The sequence below is a fragment of the Sprattus sprattus genome, assembly GCF_963457725.1.
Source record: "Sprattus sprattus genome assembly, chromosome: 18".
NCBI classification, from domain to species: Eukaryota; Metazoa; Chordata; class Actinopteri; order Clupeiformes; family Clupeidae; genus Sprattus; species Sprattus sprattus.
The window spans coordinates 19344782-19371201 of NC_137916.1; the positions used below are offsets into that span (position 1 = coordinate 19344782).

A 26420-nucleotide genomic window follows, 5' to 3' on the forward strand; every position below is an offset into this window, starting at 1 on the left:
GACAACCTGTAATACTGGAAATTACTTGAAATTATTCTGAATTAAAAGGTGTGATGAAAATAAGATACACTTGCACAGTGGGAGAAGCTGTTTAAATAAGCAAAGATAGCCTTCAATGTGTTCAATATTATCAATGTAGTTTTAGTATTCAAAGACTTTAATCTAAATATGTCATAAGGAACTGAAGGAGGCTACTGCTAAAACTATGATCTGAAGGGATCTTTAATGCTCATAAGAGGCTGTTATTATGAGTAAACTATGAGTTATACATGTGTTCCCACTAGTACTTCTATTATTATTGCTTTGCTTGTGTGTTTTATGATGATATCAGAGTCAAACAAACAATGAAGACTGGCAGTGCAACCTCACTGCAACCGTGTGATAGACCAACTGGTGTCAAATGCACTGGTCTGATCATATCTAAAGAAAGATGTCATGAAACAATTTTGTCTGAAGCCTTGTGAGAGCCTTGTGAGAACACGGTAAGTCAGAGATCACTTCTTCTCTCCCTCACACACGTACTCCAGTCACGTACTGTTTTGTGTTGGTGTAATGTTCAGTCAGAATCACACTTCAAATTCCTCTTGTATGACTAATGGATTGCTCAGAGGACCTGCTAATAGACCTACCAGTGTGGGTGTAAAACACCCATCTGTGACTAAAGATTACGGAACAAACTGCTCTGACCTTATCAGCCCTATCAGATCCCCTTCTGCCTCCATTCACCTAACACCACTGTAGTAAACCTGCAAACACACTTCTGGGAAAGGTGATCGACTTCCTGCCTCTGCCTTTCCATCCTGCCTGGCCTCTCTGGAATAGCGTTTGACCTCTGACCAGGACATAGATCATTATGTAGTTCTGTGGAATGCTAGGCTGGAGAGGAAATGGTTTTAGTTGTACTGCGAAGCTGCTGCACTAGGAAATCTGGTTCTGCAAGCAGACCAAACCCAGCCTGTGACGCACAGAGGGAGAGAAGAGGAACACAACAATAATTAAAAAAAAAAACAACAATCAAAAATGAAACAATGAACCTTTCCAGCGGGGTGAGAAGAGAGGCCCCTGTAGACACTGGTGGTGAAGCATGAGAGCTACTGGTTGTTTGCTTGAAAGCTAAATCATTAATAATGAATGCCACTGCGCCTGCATAGAACTACACCACCACTCCACTCCTCCTTTCATCCATCCCTACCTCTCCTCTTTCACAGTGGAGCCACGGCAAGTCTGCTCCTCTAGGGAGACGCACGTCTGCCGACCTCCAGAACGAAAGCCTCCTCCGAAAAGACAACATGGAGCTCAGTGCAGTGAAGGGAGAGGAGATGGTTTCCCCATCACCATATAACACTAAATACCCTGTTCAGAAAATGAGAACGAGGGCATTTCGACAATTTTTGACATGGGGCATCTTTGCCCAACCTGCTGCTCAGAAAAGCCACTCAGTACTGGTAATTGGTAGTCTCGATTGTTTCCATGCGTCTGGAACAGGAGAAAGATCACTCCAGATCAGTGAATTGCTCACAGACAGACTCACCCTGAGGCATGCCAATGCTGAGTTAAAGGTGATGGTGGTTAACAGCACTGGACCATGTGAAAGGTCATAGTCAGCTTGACTTCTTCAAATGAACCTCTGGAAAGAGCCCCAGACTGACCTATTTCTCCTTACGAATGACTACCCAGGGCTAACAGTCAGTGCTAGACATGTAGAATCAAGCCAGGCTCTTGTAGAGTCATGTTACAGGGGTCACTGGGTGCTCCTACTTGGCTAGATGTTAAAAAAACTTTTTGCAATGCAGCCAGACAAACACAGTCAGGCTGAGGAATCGACTTCACGACCTGAGCCTAGCACCTTTGCTCTGGGTCTTATGAGGTCACTCTGCATGCATATAGCATGCATGCATATAGGTGTACCATCATTGACTAGCTTGACCGACATCTGTCATCAGCAGAAACCCATTGTACTCATATCAACATTATGTTGGTAGAAGTGATTAAAACAACAACAAGTTAAAGATGGAGACAGTGAGACAGAGAACAGTCAATAACTTTGTACCGTTTTGATGTCCAAAATGTCAGCCATGACCAGACCGAGCTTGATTTACTGGAAAAGAATTCTCAGAATACACAGAACAGTCTAGTGAGCCTTGCCCAGTGAGGACAGGTTTCCAAAAACTTGCCTGCTGCCACAACAAATACACCAACCCCCTCTTCCTCTAAAATCCCCCCTCCCCCCACACACACACCCCTCCCACCAGGAGGTTGGCTATTCCGGCCTTTTTAGCTTTTCTGCTAACAATGCAACCCTCACAGGGCTCCACAGACTCCTTTTGGTTTAAAAATACAACAGAGGAAAATATAAAACATATAGACTGCTGCTTGCTGATGTCGGAAGACTCTGAATGAAAATAGGTTTCTTTCAAACGCAGTGTTTTCACCTGAGTAGGTCCTTAAGTTACACATACAAACCCAAGGGCTTTGTTTTGAATTAGTAAACTAAATTCGTGTTGGTATATTTACACAAATGTTAAAGAAACAACTGCTTCTATTTCGGGCATTTCGCAAGACTTTACCTTTTAACGGCCACAGAATAATGTGCAATTTTTTCCAAAAGGGCATCCAGTGTCTGAAAATCCAGCAGATCATTTGATTTGGAATGCATCTTGTAATCCATTTATGAGCCCCTCTGTGAGAGGAAACCAAACTGAAAGACAAAAGGAGATAAAAAAAAGAAAAGAAAGGAAGAAAATAAAACCAAAAAAGTTTGGTATCCCTTCTTGCTAGTCCCAAACACAGGAAGGGTTCCACCTCAAAATCTCCGGCATGGACTCGTATATCCCAAAGAAATCCATGGAGCCGTCAAACACACACACGCACTCACACACACTGATGTTAATCCATGGTGCAATGCTGAAGGAGACAATTTCCCCTTTCCGAGAGAAAACGTTTGAAGGAAGCCCAAGAGCTGGGCGGCCTCAGCCGGACAGCGCGAGCGAGAAAAGAACCGAGCTAGCGACAGCGAGTGAGCCCAAGCAGCAGTGAAGGAGGAGGAGGGGAGGCCTTGGGCCGGCAGGCAGGCTGGCTGCGTTAGCTCCTCTGTGTGCCGGTCTTCTCTCCGCCCCCTCCCCCTCTCGGCAGCACAACGGCCCAGTTGCCACAGGCACTTCGCCCCATTGTGTGTCCACCCCAGGTCTGCCTTCACTCACACCAACACACACAGGGAGAGGGAGAGAGAGTGAGCGAAGGGGTGGGGGTAGGGGTGGGGGGGGGAAGAAGGAGGGCCAAAAAGATAGCCCAGGTTGCTGTATTTTTGTGAAAATGGAAGGAAAAAACGAAAAAGAAAAATCCAGAAGGAGCACTTTCTTTCTCTCTCTCCCTCGCTCTCTTGGCGGCGAGCAGCGTGCTGTTACTCAACGGTGAAAATGGCTAGGCTGCTTCCTCATTGAAAACAGCCTCAGCCCACACACCCCTCCCCTTTGTCGCTTGCGCTCGCTCTCTCTCTCTCTCTCTTGCTCTCCCTCTCAACCCCTCCCTTCTCTTTCCCCATCAATAGCTCTAGTTTAGCCCTCCCTCTTTGCCTTCCTTTCTCTCTTGCCTGCTTGCACTCACACTCTCTTTCTGTCTCTCTCATTCGCTCGCACACGCTCAGACACACACACACACACACACTCATGCACACACACACACACACTCATGCACACACACACACACACAAATACACACCTTTAGCTCCCCACCCCCTTCCTTCCATTCCATGCTGCCCCTCCCCCACTTCTTCAGCATGATCTTCTACACGCCTCCCCCCACCAAATCAAAGGCTGCCTTATCTGCTCTCCCGCTCCCACACTCCACACACAAACACACCCACACAGATTCAAACATTCATACACGTCTAGACACGGACAACACAAAAGCCACATCCACCCCGCTGCTGCCACCACACGCGGACAAACACACACGCGCAAAAATGGAGACTCAAGATGTGTGAGAAATAGAGTGACATGAGAGAGGCACAGAGAAAGATAATGCAAAAGTTGGGAGAGAGGTCAACTAGAGGCTGGGAAGAGTGACATTTGGGGAGGACCTCTCAACAAGAAAAAACAACAAACAAACTAACAAACAGTGACACGTTTTATAATGTCTCTTTCAGGTAAGCGGTGGAGATCTTCTGATGCACAACATTTGTAAGGCAATGACATGTCAGACAGAACCAGACCGCGTGAACCCAAATAATACATACAAAAACAGTAACAATTCAAGCTCAACTGCAAGAACAACAACAATTCCAGCTCAACTGCTCCACAATCTCTGCTTTTGTTGTCGTTTGGATTATCCACCCATGTGCTCCCTGCACTAGTAAATGCTTCAACACGTGGCCTCTTCATTCAGCGCCGGTAAAGCATGTTATTCCTCGATCACAGACGCTCAGTCTGTTCTGTGTTCTGACTGTCAGTGAGTGAGAGAGGAAGAGACAGAAGAGACAGAAACAGCTTCTCTTTTTTCCATAGAGGAAGAGCCTGTGTTGCCTAACCAACTACATGAGACCACCAGCTGTCAGGCAGTCATTCAGGGCCGCACAAACACATCATCATGACTCCATTCAGCCACCTCCTCCCCACCGCCAGGACCAAGACCACCCAGTGAACCCACGCAGCACAGCAGCAGCACAGCACCACTGACTTCAGGCCAGAGAGATATTAGGAACAGGGTGAACGTGAGTGTGACAAGGAGAGAACATGTGACTATGTTCGTTTGCCATTACCCATGTTGCCATATTATGTTGGTCTGCCATAACCCCACAAACAAATGTATTTTTCCCCACGTTTTTGAATCTGCCAACTTGCAGAATATTACTTTCCGTTTGGATCGTGTAAAATATTTGAAACTACTGAGTGGGGCCTGCAGTGATTTATTGATAAAACACAACATGAGCCGAAGAAAACAAGCGCCATTAAAAAAAAAAAAAAGGCAAGAGGAAAAATAAATTAAAGCACTTTGAGGTCACTTAAGGAACACACAAAAAAACACACACATTACCAGTGTTGCCGGTTTCTTAAAAACTTAAAATATCTTATTATATTACAATAATATTTGTGCTGCCACTAGAGAGGTATATATTGTTATTTTGTCGTGCTCGGAATTGACGTGGCAACCAATGAGCATTATTTGGAAAAAGATGAAGAACGTCATGTTTCATGTTATGATCACATAATTTTTGTTTCTCCCAGTAGGACATTGTGATAAGGACTTAAAAATGATTAGGAAAAGACCGTTATTTGCTATTATATTAAAAGCTAAATACATAGAGCAAAGTGCCCTGTGTGATTCAAATAACTGAGTGAAGTCTTGAAATACATTTTCAATAAATCGTTTTCAAAATATGGCAGAAAATGAAGTAGAGTGGGAAAAAGCTTGTTGTTACTGTTCTACTTTCTAAACTATAAAATGCTCTTTACCTTCAGAAATGTGTAAATATAAATATTTCTTGTCAATTTGGATGTTACAGCAAACCAACATGTTTTTAAGGATAGCCTGAGGAGGAGTCTAAACAAGAGGAAAAGAAACACATCAGTCAGAGTAGAATACAGTCGGCAGTAATTAGGATCCTTGGGAATACCGTGACGCCAGACTGAGCAGGGAATCCCCTGCCAGAGAAGCCTCTTATCAATCATATCCATTAACACACACAGACACACACACACACAGACACACAGACACACATCAAGCCACCCACCCCCCAATCTCTGAAAATAATGCTGCTAAACAGTACCCAATAAACTTCACTGTAAAAGCCACTGGGTTGAGATAATGGTGGGGTGTTAAATGCCTTCTTCCAGGACATTCGTGGAAAGTTTTTTCAGAAGTTTTTTTTTTTGCTGAGTCATACTTCGGGGTCTGCCCGGCATGTTGTGAGCTGTTCTGATGATGCATCATGACATAGCTGAGCGCTGAGTAATCCCTTCCCAGCCTGGAGAGACGGAGCTCACTTACGGGAACCGATTTGTGCCACTTTGCGTGTGTGTGTGTGTGTGTGTGTGTGTGTGTGTGGTTCTCAGGTCAAGAAAAAAACACAGCCAGTGAAATGAACAGGCATATTTGCATTGAAATGGAGATAATCACTTCACATTGGCTTGATGAAGTGTCTGTCAAAAGTGGATGGGCGGAGAGTGAAAGGTAAAGAAAAAAAGATGATGGGAGAGACTGAGACTACATGAGGAAAACGAAAGAGAAAAGGACAGGAAGATGGAGAGAGAGTAAAAAAAAAAGAGAGAGAAAGATATAACCCCTAGGGAATGCAAGCCATGCTACCAGGCTGAGGTCAAACATGCAGATCCAATCTCGCTGAGCAGATGTGGGGAAACCAGGCCCGTGTGCCCTCTTTCTAGCCTTCCCTCCCTCTGTCAGTGTCTTCCTCTCCGTCCCTGAAATCTGATCCTGCCCTGAGCACATAAGCAACCCTCCTGTCGCACCTCTCCCCACCCCCTCCTCTCTGTAACACTCAGAGTTGGCGGCAGAAAAGCTGTGGAGGCACCCTCCAAGGGCCTCGAGGTAGGAGTCTCACGCACAGATGCTCCTCTAACACTCACAAAGAGGTCAGGGGCTGCAGCAAGATGGCACTGCCGGGAAGCATGTGAACACACTCCCTTCTCACCAGACCTCTCTCACTCATGCGCACACGTACACACACGTTTAAGTCCTCGTCATCCACGGCCGAGGGGAAATGAGATGACCTGACCTTTTAACCCTAAAATTCAAAGACATGAATGGGCTGAAATTTTCCATCCAATCCAGTCAAAACACCGGGGCATCCAAGTCTGTATTATCAGGTGCATGAAAAAAAAACTCATACGGTACCGGCACAAGCGTCAAAGTATTAACATAAGTTTTGCTATGTCAGACCATCTCCCTCATTCACTCTCTCAAAACACGGATAAACACACAGAAATTGACCTTTGTTAAAGCAAACAACAGAGTGCCACTACCACAAGAATTATCTCGAAAGAGGTTCTTTTAATAGCTATCCCGTGCAGACGTTTATTTTTAACTTCAGCATCCTCACCTGCGGTTGTCAGCAAACAAGCATCTAGCAAGTGCAACTCGCTGTGCTTGGGCTAATAAGAACGTGAACGTGTGTAGTAACACCAACATAAAGGTGTGATCTGAGCAGGATGTGAGGGGCAGTGAAGATTTTGAAATCTTAAGTTCAACATGTCTGCATTTAAATTCACTTTCTACATTTCTTGCCTTAGCTGCAAGCCTTGGCATGAATGTGAAGTTAACAACAACCCCCAGATATTTGCCAAAATCATACCGGGGTTGCAAAGCTGGGGGTCAAGTCTCGTCAGGCTCAGCATGCTGACCTCTACTCCTCACCCAACCTCCCCTATGGACAACGCATTCATCCCAACTAGGGTTGGGAGATGTCTCCTTATTTGGCAGAAGACGATGTTTACATTGAAACAACGATGATATCGTCTCGTCGGGGGGGTGTACTACTCATGACTCAATAATAATACTATTAATAACCAACATGGTGACAAGCTTTAGCTGTAAGGGGGAAAAAAGATTCATTCTGGTTGCGCTCTGTCAAAATGTTTTAGTACGACTTTGGTAAACTACAAAGCAGCGCCGTTTGCAGCATTACGGCTACCGTATTTTATATAAAACCTCCATGTAAAACCTTGAACAGTACATTGTTTCTGACCACTGCTGGTCTATTTGCTGGTGACTCGGTGTTGGAAGTGCCTTCTCTACAGCTAGCTTGAAATGACAAGGGGCGCGGTGACAGTTTACCCCTGTGTCTCCCAAATGGAACTTGTTAGGTTTGAATTTTCCTCTGCTAAAGTAATAAACTAAGCCTACATGGTCATAGGCAAACTCATTATTCACATTTTTGTCATTGTGAGTACCGTCTTACTTTCACCACTGATGTTATGCTAGGCTTGGGCAAGTTATCTCTGGTTTAAACTAACTAACGTTAGCTATTCGCTAGCTAGCCAGACAGCTATCGTTATGGTGTTAATTATCTGACTGCGTGTGTTTTTGCCAAACGTTCACGTTGTCATTTTAATCCATTAGCTACTAAAATTAGCACATCGATTGTTAAACCATTATTAAACTTGGCATTTTGATTGTTTAACAGCATTGCCGATGTTTGACACTGTCAGATAACTGACCTAGCAGTTACGCTAGGACACTGCCCTGTCAGCATAGTAATTTGCTATGGAGTAATGCTGGTAGCGCAGGAGCAGGCTTAGTCAACGTGGATAACATGAAATGTTTGACGTGGGAAAAACGAAGAAAAAATAATAATAATACATTGTATAAGAATAAGCCAATTAGGCATATTGTAGCAGTAGCCCATTTCATTTTCATGCCTGACTTTAATTCATATGGGGGGGCGTGGCATCACGATGGTTACCATACATCGTGATGGTGGGTCAAAAATGACGATGGACGATGATATCGTCCATCTGCACAACCCTAATCCCAACCGTCGCAGACATGATCACAGACCACTATGAGCCTGAAAGTCTGCGGGTAACACACCCCCACACCCAGTTTGATTACCCTCTCTGAGCCTGGATGATGTCAGTGGGCCCCGCGAGAGAACGGGGGGACAGTGCTGATCCGCAGCTTTGTGATACCAAACAGATATGAGGGAATCTGATTTCACAGACGCCATCAGGAGCCTTTCTGCACCACGCACACACACACACACACACACAGGAGCCTAGCTGGTCCTTCACCCTGTGCACGTGCCATATGCAGTGCTCCCAGAGACAATACAACAGCTGCGAGCATCACAAAACAGGGAGCCACAGAGACGACAGCACTGCCACTCGCTGTTTTGGGGAGCACTCTGAATGTGTACGTGTGTGTGTGTGTGGGGGGGGGGGGTCGGGGTCGGTGGAGCTGTAGGCTTCAGACAGCTTGGTAATGGGGGCAGGGGAGGTTGGGTGGCAGAGAAGGATGGGGTGGGGTGGGGAGGTCTCAGTGAGGAAACGCCCTCAGGCTTCAGAGGCCATTAATCATCACAGCACTCTCAGCAGTGCCAGCCAAGGGACGCGACACTTCAGGGACATCCGCTGGGTGTGTGTGTGTGTCAGTGTGTGTGTGTGTGTGTGTGTGTGTGTGTGTGTGTGTGTGTGTGTGTGTGTTAGACATCCAGCCAGGGGGATGGACTGGGGTTGGGGGTGGGGCAGGTGTACCCATGGAGAGGTACAGAATAGATTATAATAGATTATAAAAAAAGTTTAAAAAACTTTCAAAAAAGGATTACAAAGGAATACGCTAACCGCTTCTAAAATCGTTACAATATCCCAGGCGACCGTTGCCAGGCACCTCCCATCTGTTGAGTGGGCAGGTGATGGTGTCCTCATGTGACACTGCTGGTTCTCTGCAGTACCAGAGGAGCAGATGCCCTCTCCTCCCCGCCCAGGGGGGTAGCCACTGCTGCAGCTACTGCCGCTACCGCTGCAGACGTTGATGCACTCATTCATCACCCTGGCCTTGCAGTGATCCAGAGAGAACAGACCAACACGCACGCAAAATTAATTTCCATTCATCCTGATAAGGGTGTCCACTACCTGAGATCGGCCACCCTGGTAGCACTATCCAAGTAATTACAGAGTGCAAACAAATCCTTTTCATTGTGAAGGACATCAGTAGTTGAGTCAGAGTTCACCATTTTAATGTGACTGTGTGCTCTCAAAAAAGACAGCATGGACATCACTGACAGTTGTGCCTAGAGAGTGACTCACATGTTTAACTCTTTCACGCAGAGTCCCCTATCTGAGAGCGGTCATCTTCCCTCGCACCGCTCAGCAGTTAGGCTGCCGTCTCACGGAGTCCAGAAGAAGGGCACAGGTGTGGAGGGAGGCGCAGTCTTCCCAGGTGTCTGATGCTCAGGGTGTCCTGTGGAGAGGGGAGAGGAGAGGGAAGTGGGGCAGTAGGAGAGGTAGGGAGGCGTCAGGCGTTTACGAATACGATAGGAGAACACCCCTACCCGCCCACATACAACTCCAGTCCAACAGTAAGCACACAGCCCAGACACTCTGGAGCTTTGGCTGGCTGCTGTCAACAGGAAATTCCAAGGCAGAAATGCAAGGGGAAGTAGGCCTGGGGTAATGTATTGAACTGGAGTTTTTAACAGAAGCTGCACATATTAAACATAATTTCTGCCACAGAACTGACTGTCCATCAGCCGGAGTTTTTGTTGACTAGAATCGATTTCTAATGCTTTCTAATGCTGTGCACAGTATCACTCCTATCGGACACACAATCCTCACTAATGCTTTTTTTTTTTTCTTATCTATCTGTAAATGCTTTTGTTTTTTTTGTTTGCAGGAAATGCACCATTCTGTCCCTCCTCTCCAATATCCCCCATCATCTACACATTCCCTCTTGCCCTCATTCAGAGGTTATGTTTACAATTAGGCCAAAGATGGAGTTACCATGGTTACTCAACTGGAGAGAACCGGAGGTGTTTAGAAGAAGGAAAACTGCCTGAACAAACTTAGCTCTGATCAGATAAACACACAAACCCCTCTTTGAGGGAGTGATTTACTTCATCTCCTTACTGTGTTCAGCATCTAGTCAACCACACGCATCTGACAGAACAAACAACCTAACTGAACATTCAGTCATAGGCCTATTACAGGGAGAATAAATGTCTACCTCATTCAGTTGAACACAGATCTGTGGTGTCAGAGCCAAAGGTCTCAGTGCCCTTGTAACCTTTTGCACTCAGCCTGAACCCTCCTCCCTAGTTTTCGCCACTATCTGTTCTGGACACACTTTGCTCTGCGGCACACATAATGCCTCACAAAGAACAGAGCTGATGCTCATGAGTTACTCATTACAAATACAAACACACACACACACACACACACACACACAGTAAGCCTCTGTCCCAGAGTGCCTGTCCCCATCACCATTACATCCATCCAGAACAATATCCTATTCCCTTGTTTCAGAGCCTAATTTCCTTCCATTTCTTTGTTCACTACATTCTTCTTCATGGGTCCAAGGGTATTCCATTTGCTTCAGGGGTGTCAGTTACTGGTTAAGGGTACGGCTGTGTCTGCTGAAGGGGCTTGTTTCAGCTGTGCGCTGCCAGGTTTAGCAACATCGCTCCCTCCATTTGTTGACTCAGGGGGTGGTCCTGCAGCTGGCTGATCAAAGGAGTGGTTCCCATACTCTTCCTATCACACAACTCTGACACTCCTACTGCCTGTTGCCATCTTCCCTCCACCTCTCCAGACAGGACGACATAAATGCTGAGCCAGACAACAGATTACTTTTTGGGGGTGTGGGGGGGGGGGGGGGGGGGCAGTTTTATTTTATTATTGAGAATGGGCATGGCTAGAGGTATGTTTGCTTTGGGAAGTTGTACCTTACCACAAATCAACAGATGAAGTGGGTTTTGTAAGTTACCCTTACCTTAATAACACTACTGAGCTAAACACTAACAAGCACTTCATGAGGAGCACATACACATTTTAGGGTTGATCTGGAGTAGACTGATGAGTCATCAAGTGCAAGCTGGGAGGGATGTAATTTGATTGGCTGTTGAGCTCAAACACAACCTTTCATTGGAATCGAAATGATGGCGTTAACTAGTGTTTCAACAGACTTTCCCCACAGCTCAAAAGACACAATACTAATCCGGTATACCTTGTAAACTTGAATGTCCCTGCAAAAAGAGCAACATAAAGGATGCAACATTTATCTGACAAATAAATGCCACTGTTTCTTACTTAATATGAACACAGTTACTTGTGCATTAACAAATCTGCAACTAGAAGGGCACTTATAGAGGCCATACCTCCAAATCTCGCAATGTTAACGAAAGTGAAACTAAATTCATGGATCCGCCCTGTGATTTGGATCAGCTTCATAATGTCATGGGTTCTTCTTTGGCCCATCCTACACCGTTTCACCAAGTTTCATGGAAATCGGGACAGTCGTTCTTCCCGCATTCATGCCGACAAATAGACAGCCAAACAAAACGCGACCTCCTTGGCGGTTAAAATAAGATTAGCCATCCGTTTGCCCAACAAGACACGGTTCCTATGCAACCGGCTTGCAATGTCAGTGCGTGACAGCGAACATGCTGGTCTACACGGGTATGATTCTCGGACACAAACAAGTTTACACACTGAGCCACTCAACTTATCCAAACCCTGACTTGCACAATCGCCCGCTCTGCAACCCAGCTTTCACTAACCGAGTGTCATTGCTGACGAAGATGCCAAATAAACTACCGGCAGTTCCTAAAATTACATCGTTTTTTTCCAATCGAAACTGAAAACCTCTAGTTAAACTCTTTCAAGTATCGAAAAACCTCGATGGGAATGGGAAACTAAGTGAAACCGTTCAACTGTATGGAGCGATGGCAAAACTGACATGTAACATTTTCTGGCAAAAAAAAAACCATACTAGTTATCTGTATGCGACATCCTCCATGTGACCAATGTCCAAAGGTCTTTTGACGTTAACGTAACACACTGACACAACTCTGCAACACTTTTTAAGAATACATTCTGCAACGACTATTATAAATACAATATTATAAAGTAAATGGTTGGTGTTATAACACTAAAAAGACTGCAATGAAACGATAATCAGACGATTCATTCCCAAACCGAAAGCAACATTCCCACACCTCACATTAGCTTGTTAGCAGGTTAACGTTAGCTGAACTATCTGTCAAACAGAAGCATGCAACCGCTGCATGACGAGCTGATATGCATCTGTTGTAGCTAGCTTTGTATAACGTGATACTGTGACATCTCACAGTAAATCTGCTGCTGCGGTCTTGATTGCTTGCAGTGGTTTCCTATACAACGCAAACGTTTCTCCCATTCTCGCTAGTCCTCCAGGGAGCGCACAAAATGGCGACTGCGGTCTGCTCCGAGTCCTTATTTTGAAATCCAAACAGCACAGACGACCATATCGCTTTATTGATAATGTTTGACCATATCGTAAACCACTGAAAAGGCATAGTGCTCCCACACAATGAAATCAATAAACAACAGCCAATATTCTAAAGTTTAGTTTCACGCACCTACACAATTTCCACACTTCGAAAAAGCTCCTTGCTAACAGACTAGCTAGGTAGCTGGCGGTAAGGCTAAAATAGTATTCGGTAGCTAGCTAGCTACGTAATTTTTACGTTTTTAAGTATGCATGCATGCTTACGAATTCGCCGTAACATGAATTGTGTCTAACATTCAAACATTTACTTACGGAGATAAGCGTAATGTACCTGTCTTATAAAACGCAAGTCCTACTAGTATGTGTGTTGTAATAATAACACAGAACAGTGCCGTTATATACACAATTATTCAAGTTAGTTTCCCGCAACATGGCGTAAATGTCCTCCAGAATTACACGTAGAATCCCTCTGTATTCCCGAAAGGAAAACGTGAAATTACGTACATACCAGCCATTCTACCAAATTCTCTTCTACGCTCAAAGGAAAACGCAGCTAACTAAAAAGCTAGCGAACATGCCAAGCTAGCAGCCAAGAAGATGGCCTATGGCTGCTAATAAACAACATGCTATGTCGTTGCTAACAGTTCCAACCACAATGACAACAGTGTATAATTAACATGCACTGCACTTTAAGTATGAATTTCCTGTATTAGATTAGCATGACGGTATTGTGGTGACAACAGATACATTCCTATGCAATGTAAAATGATCACAACACATAGCTAACCACAAGCTACTGTCGGTGCAACAGCAGCGACAGGCCGTTCAAGACTCCTCGCTCCCTGTTAGCGCAGCACACACGAGACGGCGACTTCAATTCTGTCTGACGCACCAACTGTAGGACAATTAACAACACCAGAGATAAAATATCATCCTATTACATAGCAATAGTTGGCTAGTGATGCAGAAAAACATTTGGTTACCTTTATTATTCGGTTGTCAAGGCGCGCGGGCGCTTTCTTTCCCAGAATCAAGAACAAACACCTCTCGACGTCAATGACGTCATGCGCAGATGAAACGCAAAGAACGTAAAGACAACACACTGTAATGTCACTCTAAAACACAATAGAAATGTTATTGCCCTCGTGACGGAAAGGTAGATGAACTTGAATTTTTAATAATTAAAATACCAAGACATTTTGAATTGTATTTGAATATCGTTGAAAACGAAATAATTTCCTGAACATAGGCCTACATCTGATTCAAACTAAAAAATAGTATCGTAAGGTTTTCTGGACCTTAACCAAACACGTCCAAAAGCACCTGTAGCCATATAGCCTAACCCCGAGCTATCAAACATCCATAACTGGTAATTTTGTCGTTATTAATAACTGCCTTTAGTATAGGCCTACTGAGATTACGTTGTCTTCTCCAAAAAGTATCCCTATTGCGGCATCACGTGGCAAAACATTGCAAGTGCCTGGAGAGCAGGTGCACAGGCCTATTCAAGTTCATACATTTGTTAGGATTAAAGAAATACAACTGAAAAAAAAAACGGATAGGGAGGCCTAGCCTTGGGTCTTTAAACCATTATTCAGATTCGTCTTTTTAGCTGATTAATGCACAATGCCATAGACCCTATTCGTAAGCTAACGTATCAGCCAGTGCGGAGCGACGTGAAAAGCTTTTGTCCTTGATCTGTCCACTACTGTTCACGTCCAAAGACACTGGCCGGTCAGTGTACCTTGAACTGTCGCAAGGGTTCGTGGCATACGGTCTAGGATATTTCTTCAGGTTTACAACTCAAGTAGCCTACGGACTTACGACATAGCCTACCGACTTTAAACCACTTTTATTTGACTTCTGACACAGATACAGCATGCAGTTTAAAAAAGATGGATCATATATATGACCTGAAAGACTTCCATGGCTACAACTCCTAAAATTGTCTGCAATGAAAAATCTCTATAAGACACTTCTTTTGATTCCGACACGTCTGTCTCTGCGGCTGTTAAGTCTTCTGTATTTGAGCCTTGTTTATGGTACAGCATGTATAACCGCCCTGCTACTTCTAATTCGATTTACCTGGAGAGCTTTGCGAGACCCCTCCAAAACCTTCCAGTGGACTGTCCGGCATGAGCCACCTGCCTGTCTCAGGGATGAACGGCTCGGGAAACACGGCTTCCTTTGGGGCAGGGTGAGAATATTGATATCAGTTAACCCTCTCTCTGCTTGACACATTATTCAACGTGGAAACCATTAAATATCATCTGTTAATCATTTTAGTTTATAATACAAACGCATGCAAAATTGACAAGAGGCAACAGCTAAAAGGAAAAAAATAAAGCTTTGAGGTAGAAGGTTAAGTTATAGGCTAGTGATTAAAAGCATGATACGATTTAATTAGATAAAAGGCTAAAGAAGATTAATAAGCACCACAAAAACATCAGACAGACCCAAAGTATAGCCTTAACAGTAGTAGTGACAGGGGAAGTTCTAAAACGTATCTTCTCTATAACTTGTGCACCATAACAAATAACTTTTGCATTTTAAAAGGAATAGTGAGATCAAGGGGAGCAGTTAATCAAAGGATCTGGGTGAAAATCTAAAAGTAGTATGAGGCTGGAAGAGGTCTGACATATATCTATATTAAGTCCTTTAAAACAAATAATAAACTCTTAAAATCGTTGATATTCTGTCAGATCAATTGAAAATTGGAGTAAAGGTTAGAGGAGATGTCCAGCTCTCTGGCCCAGTTTTGTTTCTAATTTTACCCTGTCTCTGACCTTCTCTTGCTCCTTTGGACTGGACCCTCACTGAACATGACCTGTTCTCTTCCATTGGCTTATCACTTCACTTAACATGAACCACTGGCATGGATCCCACTGGGCAGTTTATAAACCATTGCACTGTGTAAAATATGCTGTCATAACTATTTTGGTATCATTGGCATGTGATTCTTCAAGCCTTTTAACATTTTTTGAGCGCACACACAGTAGTGGCAGAGGACCGTGAGGAGCAGTTCACTGAATTTGACAAAGTGTATTCAATTATAAACGTGGACTGTGCCTTTAAACTCTCAACATACACAATCTACCTTGAGATCACTCAGTCATCTCATGAGTCCCAACAAGGTCTCTCATCCTCTTAGCTTCCTGTGCACATATGCCTTTACTTTATGTGTCAGGTAGAAGTGTAACTGCTGAGGTGTTGTGGTAGGTATTTGTATAGACTTCCCCTTAACTTGCTATCGCTGCTGTGGTAATGTACTCTGCAGGTGTAACCACTTCTTATTAGATGTATGAAATTCATTTTTAGACATATGTTTATGTGAAAGACATAAACAGAAACTTACTACTACTTTAATGTCTCTCCACGCACTCACAGAGCTCAAGTTTGAGGTTTCACTATGTAACCCAAGGAGACAACAGAAGGCCTCTTATGCTCTTCCTCCATGGATTCCCGGAAAACTGGTGATATACCCCTTGTTGTTGTTTATCAAAAATGTCTTTTTTTCTCTGTTCCTCTGTACCTTTTTTATTCCTTGTTCCTGAAATGCAAATGTAATCACGCCAGGTACTCATGGCGCCACCAGCTATGTGAGTTTAGTTGCCAATACCACACAGTGGCACTGGATCTTCGAGGCTGTGGAGACTCTGATGCACCTTCTCAGTTAGATGAATACACTCTGGAGAAGCTACTGTATGACATCAGAGACACCATTGATGAATTGGGTATGAGCACGTTTCTAATGGATGCTATGTTGGCAACAAACTTCATTAGATGTGCTGAAACAATTCTGCTTAGAGCCCTGAGTTAATTTTCATGCACCCATTGAAAGTGAGTCTAGATGCGAGGATGCCTCATAGACAGGGAGGCTTTGTTGCTATTTTTGTGGTTAGATATACCCTTTATCTTATAGTCAGTATATGTAATAATAATTATTAAAGAGAATGCTGATGAGCCTCTCTCCTCAGGTCACACGAGATGTATTTTGGTGGGACATGACTGGGGAGGAATGTTAGCCTGGCATTTCGCTCTGGAGAGGCCAGACATGGTGCAGCGCCTGATCATTATAAACGCTCCTCACCCAGCTGCCTGGCTAGGTAACCTCATTAATTCTTTCATAATGGCTTGTGTGATCCATAGCGACCTGGCTAGGTAACCTCATTCATTCTTTCATAATGGCTTGTGTGATCCATAGCGGCCTGGCTAGGTAGCCTCATTCATGCTCTCATAATGGCTTGTGTGATCCATAGGTAATCTTCACTTTATTCTTTTTCTCGTCACTTTTTATGTGGGTTTTGATGAGCTGGACTTCTGTGGTATCTTCTCCCCAAACAGATGCTGTGCTGCGCCACCCCGCGCAGCTCTTCCGCTCGGGTCACGCCTGCTTCTTCCAGCTGCCACTATTGCCAGAGATAGCCCTCTCTTTGGATGACTTCAAAGTATATCGGTCATCTTAACACTCAGCATCAACATCTCCTCTCTTCCTCTCGCTCTCTCTCTCTTTTGCTCTCTCAGCACCTCACTTCCTCTATTGCACCCCACATTTTTTTCTAAATTTGTACTTCCTTCCTCGTCTGCACGTTTTATTTTTTTGACTTTACCACAAGAGAGACGTTGATGTCTATGATGATCTCTTTTTGCAGTTTCGAAGTGCTGAAAGTTATGTGAATAACGGTATAACACTTTATTTTTTAGCTTCTCCTGCCAACTTCTCACTTGTGCCCCCCTACTTTGCTTTCTGTAGCTGCTGCGTAATATGCTGTGTGGTGCCCGCCTTGGTATCAGCAACAAGGATAGGCGTTTGACCGAGGCCCAGCTGGAGGGGTACCTGTATCGCCTGTCCCAACCTGGAGGCCTCACTCCTCCTCTTAATTACTTTCGTGCTTTCCTCAGGTTAGAAACCTGCTCTATCAAAATCAATATTCTTCCCCTCATTCTATGACCATAATTTAAAGGTTCATTCTTTAAGCACAACTTAAAGGTAAGGTCTGCGATTCTGGCAAAAGGTTGATTGGCTGGAATAGTGTATGAGCTCGGTCCAAGCCACTTTGTTAGGTTTCCATTAACAGAGCTAGGACTGGGTACAAACACTGACCTGACAGGTGAGAGGTCACAATTTGCTAAATTTGAACTGAATCACATACCAGACCTTTCAAACTAGAACCTAGTGTTTAGTGAATATATCATAATGAGTCCTGTACTTATTCTGTTATGTACAGCAACACTCTCTACAAACATGACGCTATAGGAGTGACCACCATGTTGATTTGGGGTGAGGATGACAGAATACTGGTGGAGGGGATGTCTGGGGGGATACGTCCTTATATCAGGGGCCCAGTTGCTGTTCACACCATCCCAAAATGCAGTCACTGGGTGCAGGAGGATCGGCCCGAGACAGTCAATAAACTCATCTGGGACTTCCTTCTAGACATGGATGTATCATTGCCCACTCTGCCACAAGAGGGAAGTGAAGTGAGTCAGTTGGAACAGAAGCGAAAGTATTGAATAGTGGACCATACTGGTAACCATATCTAAGCGTTTGTGTTGGATTAGACATAGATGTTGTGCTATTTGCACAATTAAATTCACAGTATCGCAGGAATGGATCTTTTAATTGTATAGTACTGATTAAACACGCTTTCATTCAATGTTCAGTGATCTGAAATCAAACTAAGGTCCCTTGTTTGAAAACAGCTTGCAGAAGTGCATGCATACTGTTGCACAAAGAAGAACATGCTGCCATGCGAGCAAGGTGTGGTTAAGCCACTAAGTGGGAAGAACAAGCAGAAGTTGATAAATGAAAGGTTTTGTTGTAACAACTTAGCAATTTAACGGCGGAATCTGGACAGTTTAAATTCAAGGAATAAACTGTAGTATTTCTTCTGTTGTTTATCATAACAATTAAATTGGTTGACACATAATTGTAGCGTGCCAAACTGTTTTTAAATGCTGTAGCCACATACATTTGAACTAACTTTTACGTATATTGTTAATCAGGGTATATGAGTTTGAGCCTGTTCCCACTTAGATTCCATGACAAGAAGCTTCTAGAGATCAGTGTAGCCCATCTCACCTTCGTTCTGGAGAATGTATTTAGGCCAGAGTGTAATATCCATTCATGACTAACATGATACATATTCAATTTAATAATCTCATTTAATCTAATGAAATACATTTGCAACTTGCTAGGTACTGACACGAAAAATGTATACATCTTTGCTGAAATGTTAAATGTTTCTGCAGAAAGTCTGCCACTTGGTGTGACAGAGCAGAAGAGCTCTATTTTCTATGTAAATAAAAGTTTTCGGATGGAAACCCCGGTTTTATAAGTAGGCTACTTTGACTCCTCTCCCCAAAAGTATAGACTATTAATATGGTGTTGTGATGCGAAAGAATGATCTTAAGCTTTTATTGCAACAGCATATAAAGGTAGTCTTTGGGTAACTAGTGTAGGAAAATATAATGATTGTAATACATGGGGTTGTGGTGAAGATGGTGTAAAATGTCCAGATGAACCTTTAAACCAGATCTGTCATACCTGTCTTGATATACAAAAATACACACTATGGCAAGCGCTGAATGATGGCAGAGCCAATCACAAAATAGATCATTTTTGTTTGGAAGCGGAGTGGCGCGGTTAGCCCTTATGGGTTCAAAATGAGGCACAGTTTGGCACTGCAAATTAGATGGGCACTGCCCGGTGCAGCACGGCCAAATGTTCCAATGGAAAACTCCATATGTTGTTCGACAGTTTTTAGATTGAAATGATATCCTTTACATGGGTTTTTAACTTAGTCTGGGAACAAACTGCAGGCTAGTTGGTGCAGAGATGGGGACTCAAGTCGCACTTCAGTCACACACACACTGACTTGAGGCTTGACTTGAGACTTGACTTGAGACTTATCCTCAAAAGACTTGAGACTCGACTCGGACTCGAGATTTGGGATTCAACAATCTTTGAACAATCTTTATTTTGTTATTTATTTATTTGTCGCATTAACAATGTCTAAAAATCTGAGTTAACCAAATTGAACTGTATCAGGCACCTGAAAATCGAATATTTTAAAAAAGATAAGTATACAGTTTTTTCTCAATAGCCTGAGCCTCAGTAGCCTCAGTAGCCTACTCAAAGCAGTAAGTGCATTCCTTAAAACAATTTGTACCAACAATATGACACAATGGATTACCTTGAGAATTACAAAACTCTCTCAAATACTTAGTCTATGCCTCAAAAGTAAATAATAACGTCAATGAATATGTCAGTCAGACACAATGTTTAGTCATGTTGCCAATATGAAATTATATCATGGAAGTCTCTTTCACTCACACAAATGAAATTTACCAGATTATAGCATGATTCCAATTAAATGAATGTTATTTTCGGAATTTCATGTCACTGACAACAATTTCAATTCCAAGTGATGGTTGAAGAATATTGTAGCAGGATGCATCAATATGCCTCATGTTGAGACTGGACAGTATAGCAACAAATACAACCTGTTGGAAAACAATGGGACAATGTTGCATGCAACTTACACGCAAAGTGATTTTTTTCACTCAGCTAGTTGGCATATGAGGTTTTACACTCATGTTTTCCCTTTCAACAAATGTGATCAATCCTTATCAATCTAGACAACTAGTTTAACCCATTTGCATGTAATGACATATACAATGAATGGATTTTTTTAGATGCTCAAAAGAATGACAAATTACTGTTATGCTTTGCAGAAGTGAATAGATGTTTTGAGAAAGTCTGAGAAATCTTATCTGAGAAATCTACTGAAGCAACTGAGAAAAACTGTAAGCAGGCCCTCAATAGTGGGTGCATGTTAATGTACAACGCAAAATACAGCTATTAACTTTAAAGGAAAGCTGTTATTGTGCGCTTTTTTCCATATTGCATTGCACTAGCCTGTGATCATGTATTTAACAGCTAATCTATGTAGTTTTGAACTCCTTAAATATATATATATATATGCCTTGTTCGAAGAATGACTGAATGGCATGCAGCAGATGATAGAATGCTCATAACAACCAAGATACCTGAGACTTGACCTGGATTGTGACCAAAGACTTGGGAGTTGATTTGGATTTGTGACCAAAGACTTGACTTGAACTTGAGCTCAAATACTTGAGACCTGACTTGGACTTTCAGAAAGCACAACAGAGTCAAAGGCTGTTTAGCTGAGCATTAAATCAGTGAGAGTAGGCTACAAATAAAGGTAGGGGAGACAAAGTACAGTTGTAACACAGGGACAGTTGTAACACATGCTACGTTCTAAATTTCAGCTGGTGTCTCAATGTCTGTCAAAAGTTATAGACAGAAGTAATTTTGTGCCGCAGTTTCCACCGACAAATACAGTAGGGCCCTGCACAGAAAGTGTTTTATTTCAATTATCTTATGAAATATTAGGATAAGTTGGCTGGGGACATTTGTAACATGCATCACAACTTATAGAAAACCATTATCCACCTCTATTTTGGTTTGAATAATTCATGGCTGTGGCTTACTAAGGTTTACGTTACCCCTTCAGACAAGCACGTTAATTGTCCTCGGCCACTGTTACAACTGTCCCTAACCCAGGGGAAGTTGTAACAAAGGCACTCACTGCATTCAGATGAAAATGAGAGCAAAAAAACCCCATGCCTTGTCTTTCTGTTTGCGTCTGTGGCTACAGTTCCAACCACCGATACAGTTATAAACTGTCTGCCTGTTATAGCATTCTTCTCTTTCAGTTCAAACCACGATGACACTTATAACCTCTCTGCTGGTTTTGTCAGTTCTGCCATTTGTTCTGCATTTATTCCTTCTGTATCTAATTTTCTTTCACGTTGCACTTCGCTCTAACACACTGGCATCATGGGCGTTGTGTTACCATAACAGCATAATTTGTTTTCAAAGCAAGCCAGTGACTTCACTGAATAAGAACCAAAATCAAACAGCATGTGCCTGAAACCAAAAGGGATCCGCCCTTAAACCTTTAGGCTCTGTTCGTTGTCGCTTCAGCTCTGTAAATAAAGTTCCTGCCACAAATTGATTAAAATGTGTATCTATAATCTACAACCCATGCCACTGAAATCTCATATGACCTGGGGCTATATTTCAAAACAGAGAAATAGAGTACTTTTTAAAAGACTGCTTTTAGCCTACTTTTGTAATCCCTTTTAGTAAGGCCTCTGTGAAGTGGCAAGGTGTATTGTGATTTGTCAGCATGAATAAGTGAAAAACATCTTCATCTACTTGGACTAGAGAAGAACACGTGACAGATATTTAGGGTATAGGTTAATGTGTCTTGGTTTTTGCAAAACAGGAAAACGGCAAACCACAAACACGTTTAGTCTGCTTTTAAAAAAATCAGCAAAGTGCAGTGCATTGGCTATACAAGTGTCTTCTGGACCAAACCGTTAAAAACATTGCATTTTTTTGCAGTTAATTCATAAAAATGTGATTAAAACGTTGATTTCCAAAAAAATGTTAACAACCACAGGAATGTTTGACAAATAAATATCCTTCTAGACTAGACTACATGCAGGCTGGCCTATTTTCAGATAAGAAATATCACAGATAATGACATATTGTGTCTTTAAATGTTTTAAATGTTTGAAAACAGTCAGCCCTCTTGACACGCGTTTTTACTCTTGGTCAAGCCTACATGTGTGCTCTTTTCTCATTTTCATATTGCGTCACTCTTCTAGTGTTGTTGGTTGCTCATGTCATTGGTGTCTAAGGAAATGTTCTTCCGAGAGCACTCGTCTCAGCCTAAATGGTCGTACGTCAGATAACTTTTGAACTCGATATACCGCCAACAGTCGATTGGAGATCTACCCCAATGAATGTTGCAATCATCAGTCTACTTTATGAGGCGTGTACCTGGAAGACGGTAGCTTGTTGCTGTTGGTGACATTTGTCGATATTTCCATAAATCCAATCGTGTGGATAAAACGGTAAGTCAAGTAATTTGTGAAAAGTAGCCTATGAAGAGCCTATCCAATCTCTTAGTTGTTTATTTAGTACTGTTCTAATACGTTTGTGTGAACGTTTCGAATAGAGATCGTGAATGTCCTGTTGAACACCTTTTTGAGGAATGTATAAATGTCGGCGCCAAAGATATGCCAGTAGTGACTAGCCTATAAACGTTTTTTTCGTGTGTTTGACAGTGACAGTGTGGGTTAGAATGATAGCAGTTAGCATTTGCTATCATTACTTATCACTTATAAACCATGGCATGTATCCATATTTATCTTATTGAGATAAAAAAAGACTAGGTTAGATGTAGTTTACCACGTTAGGCAATTATAGGCTATGTATTATTGAACTTTCTCTATAGTTAATATTCCAGGGCAGGAAATATCTCATAAGTGTCCTCAAATGTTTTTCACGCTTTTTTGAAAACTCTTATAACAGAAATAACATCTGCTGATTGTATAACAAAGTAACTTTAATGCTTACAGTGCTTCAATCACTATGGAAGGTGTTTTCTAGCCTGACTTTGACAAGCCTACATTCACTGTGTTCAATATCCACGCCATCTGCCACCAAAGGGATCAACACCAACTGCTTTTAGCCTGCCTAGCAATGCAACAGTGTGAGAATTATGACAAACCAGTGTCATTCTTTTACAATCACAGCGGAAAGCACATAACATCAGTCTGGTCCAATAGAGACTATGTGGTGTCAGGTCTCGGGGTCACAGTTTGTCTCATTGTAATACTGTCCAACATACTGGTCATCGCTGCCATCGCAATCAACCGTAAGTTCCACTTCCCCATCTACTACCTACTGGGCAACCTGGCAGCGGCGGACCTGTTTGCTGGGGTGTCCTATGTGAACCTGCTCTTCCACACGGGGCCCTACACCATCAGTCTCACGCAGCACCAATGGTTCATACGCTGTGCCCTTGTCGACATGAGCCTGACAGCCTCGGTGGCGAACCTGCTGGCGGTGGCCGTGGAGAGGCACCAGACCATCTTCACCATGCAGCTCCACAGCACCATGACCAACCGCCGCGTGGTGCTGCTCATCCTGGGCCTCTGGGCGGTGGCCATTTTCATGGGCCTGGTGCCCTCCATGGGCTGGCACTGTGTGTGCGACCTGGACACCTGCTCTACCACGGTGCCGCTGTACCAGCGCAGCTTCCTGGTGTTCTGGGCCGTGCTCAACCTGCTGATGTTTTCCATCATGGTGGCCATGTACGCGCGCATCTTCCTTTACGTGCGTCGCCGCTGCCGCAGCAGGCCGACCCTGGATGCTGACCAGCTGAATTATGAGACTGTCATCAACCTGTTGAAGACTGTGGTCATAGTGTTAGGTAAGTGACTGAGGGATGATGAAAGTTTACAGTATGAGCGTGACAGGGAGATTTTCCTTATTGCTTCATTTTATGGCGCAGCAGGCTCATAACTGGCTCACAGTGGTTTGTGGGTAATCAAACAATATCCAAAGTGTTCTTTAGATAAAACTTCAGAATGTTGTTGTTTTCCACCTGCAAGATCAGCCTTGCCCCTTGAGGGTTTCTTTCTTTCTGGTATGCAACTACCACATATTTGTACAACTGATTATACCTTAGGTAACTTTTTTTTTTTTATATACCTTTTTTATAAAACTGGCAGGCCCTTTCCTTTTAGAATACAAGTGTCAGTGATCTGATATTGGTGTACCTTGAATCCTTTTTAGTCTTTCTGAACATAAATTAATACATTTAAACTTGAATGGATGGAGACATCCGAGTTGGCAAACCAGCTTTGCTGCAATCCTTTGGTCGTAGTCTCAACTTATCGTCTGTCTGCTGCAAGACATTCTTATCTCACCTGCTGTCTTGCCTCATCTACAAAGCTCTATTTGCATGTCATGTCATGTTGGGGTGTTGTTAAGGGCAGGTGTCTCATGTCAGGAAGACAGAGGATGCATCTTTTTCACAGCAAGTGTTTTGTTGTGGTATCTGCCTTTAGGTGCTTTTGTCATCTGCTGGACCCCTGGCCTAGTGATCCTTCTGCTGGATGGGCTGGGTTGCAAGGTTTGCCAGGTTCTGCAGTATGAGAAGTTCTGCCTGGCCTTGGCCGAGTGCAACTCGCTGGTGAATCCGATCATCTACTCGTACAGAGACGAGGACATGAGAAAGACCTTCAAGCAGATTCTCTGTTTCCTGTGCAGGAGTAAAGGCGACCAGCAGGGGGAGCCGTCCACTATTGCGATCAAGAAAAGGGACAGTAGATCTTCAAGACGCCATCTGTTTTCAAGCAGCTCCGCATAGCGTTGTTATGTGCAGATGAGGACACTTTTGGAGTTGCAATGTCTTGCATAAGTGTTTCGGAGTTGTAATTTGTGAGCATACCATTCTCGAATCTGGTGTTTGTGGACGAAGGAGTTGAAAGACAAAACGACACCTGCTACATTTAATTGATTATCGTATTGTCATATACGACAAGGTTATTTTGCCTTTTTGCATCTTCCTGTCGTTTATCATGCATTGCTAGATTTCTAAATTGCAACTCACCCAGGGAAACCGGAAAGAGCAATGCTTTCTCCTATCTATGCATCAATGGCCTGCTTCACATTAATACCAGGAAATAGCCCAGTATAGGCCCTCTCCCAGTGAGCCACAGGACTGACTGGCCAATAGGGCCTTTATTTGGGATGCACAGTGGCAGATGATTGGCAAGGTGATGAAGGCCTAAAAACAGTGCCCATCTGTGCCAGGCGCCCAGATACCCCGGCTGGATGAAACCAGTGGACCAGTGGACAGCCACCAACTTCCTGCCTCTGGGAACACCCAACTTACTGTCAGAAAAAGCAGGTGTTAAGGATTGTCTTACATTTGTCCTGTTTCACCCACAAATGTAATAACTTCCCACAAACTTAATACACATTTGCACTTTTTTTTAACATAATAGTCCCACAAACATAACTTCCTGCAAATTACATAATTATTATGTTGGTGGGAAATGAGTCATTACGTTTGTGGGTGTGACAGGTCCTGTTTATTACTGCAAAATAAGGATATTCATTTGTGATATGGACACTGGCCGTTTTGAGTAATCTGAAACTTTTTTTTGTTTGTTTTGTTGAATGGAGTTTGTAATCACTTGCACTAGCTCACAGTTTCCATCTTGAATATAGACTAACACTGATAATTTAGCAGTATTGCATACCAGATTTTTGCTGATGGTCCATGATTACACACTGTGATCCATCATATGTTGTTGCATCAGATTTTTATCAAGTATTAAATGTTTAACATTTTTATGTTTAGAGTCTTCTTGCATACATCAAAATCTCTACATACCAGTCGAAAAGGTATTTCCCTATCAGTCCATTATCCCGCAAAGGGCAAATATGACCAGGCCATAAATGCTGAACATAAGCACAAACTGACTGAAGCTACTGCAGGTCATGAGTAATACAGGACATCACCAGTATTATTGTGCCAAAAGTATAATAACAAATGTATATGTGCTACAGGATTTGTGTTAATACA

At 43.1% G+C, this 26420-nt stretch overlaps 3 protein-coding genes across 7 annotated transcripts in view; 2 read left to right on the forward strand and 1 right to left on the reverse strand.

Moving 5' to 3' along the window:
- Positions 1–13978, reverse strand: part of brd4 (bromodomain containing 4) — a 33642-nt gene extending 19664 nt beyond the window's left edge. For 4 of the 5 annotated variants that reach the window (XM_080856883.1, XM_080856885.1, XM_080856884.1 and 1 more), the window contains exons 1-2: positions 13920–13978; positions 9759–9912 (exon numbers count right to left, since the gene is read on the reverse strand). The gene's annotated coding sequence lies outside the window, so the exon portion shown is untranslated. Of the gene's footprint in view, positions 1–2050; positions 2146–9758; positions 9913–13919 lie in introns of those variants that run through there. The other variant, XM_080856882.1, reaches the window with a different exon arrangement.
- A 912-nt stretch (positions 13979–14890) lies between these two features.
- Positions 14891–19136, forward strand: LOC308379610 (epoxide hydrolase 3; the record flags this gene model as incomplete). Its single annotated transcript, XM_080856823.1, has 7 exons — positions 14891–15133; positions 16324–16409; positions 16513–16670; positions 16914–17042; positions 17281–17384; positions 17690–17838; positions 18165–19136. The coding sequence occupies 7 exons, from the start codon at positions 14891–14893 to the stop codon at positions 18448–18450; spliced, it is 1155 nt and encodes a 384-aa protein (XP_080712949.1). The 3' UTR covers positions 18451–19136.
- Positions 19137–23521: 4385 nt separating this feature from the next.
- On the forward strand, positions 23522–25196 carry lpar2a (lysophosphatidic acid receptor 2a; the record flags this gene model as incomplete). Its single annotated transcript, XM_080856099.1, has 2 exons — positions 23522–24254; positions 24895–25196. 2 exons carry the CDS (start codon positions 23522–23524, stop codon positions 25194–25196), a joined length of 1035 nt encoding a protein of 344 aa, XP_080712225.1.
- Between the last annotated feature and the right edge of the window lie 1224 nt (positions 25197–26420).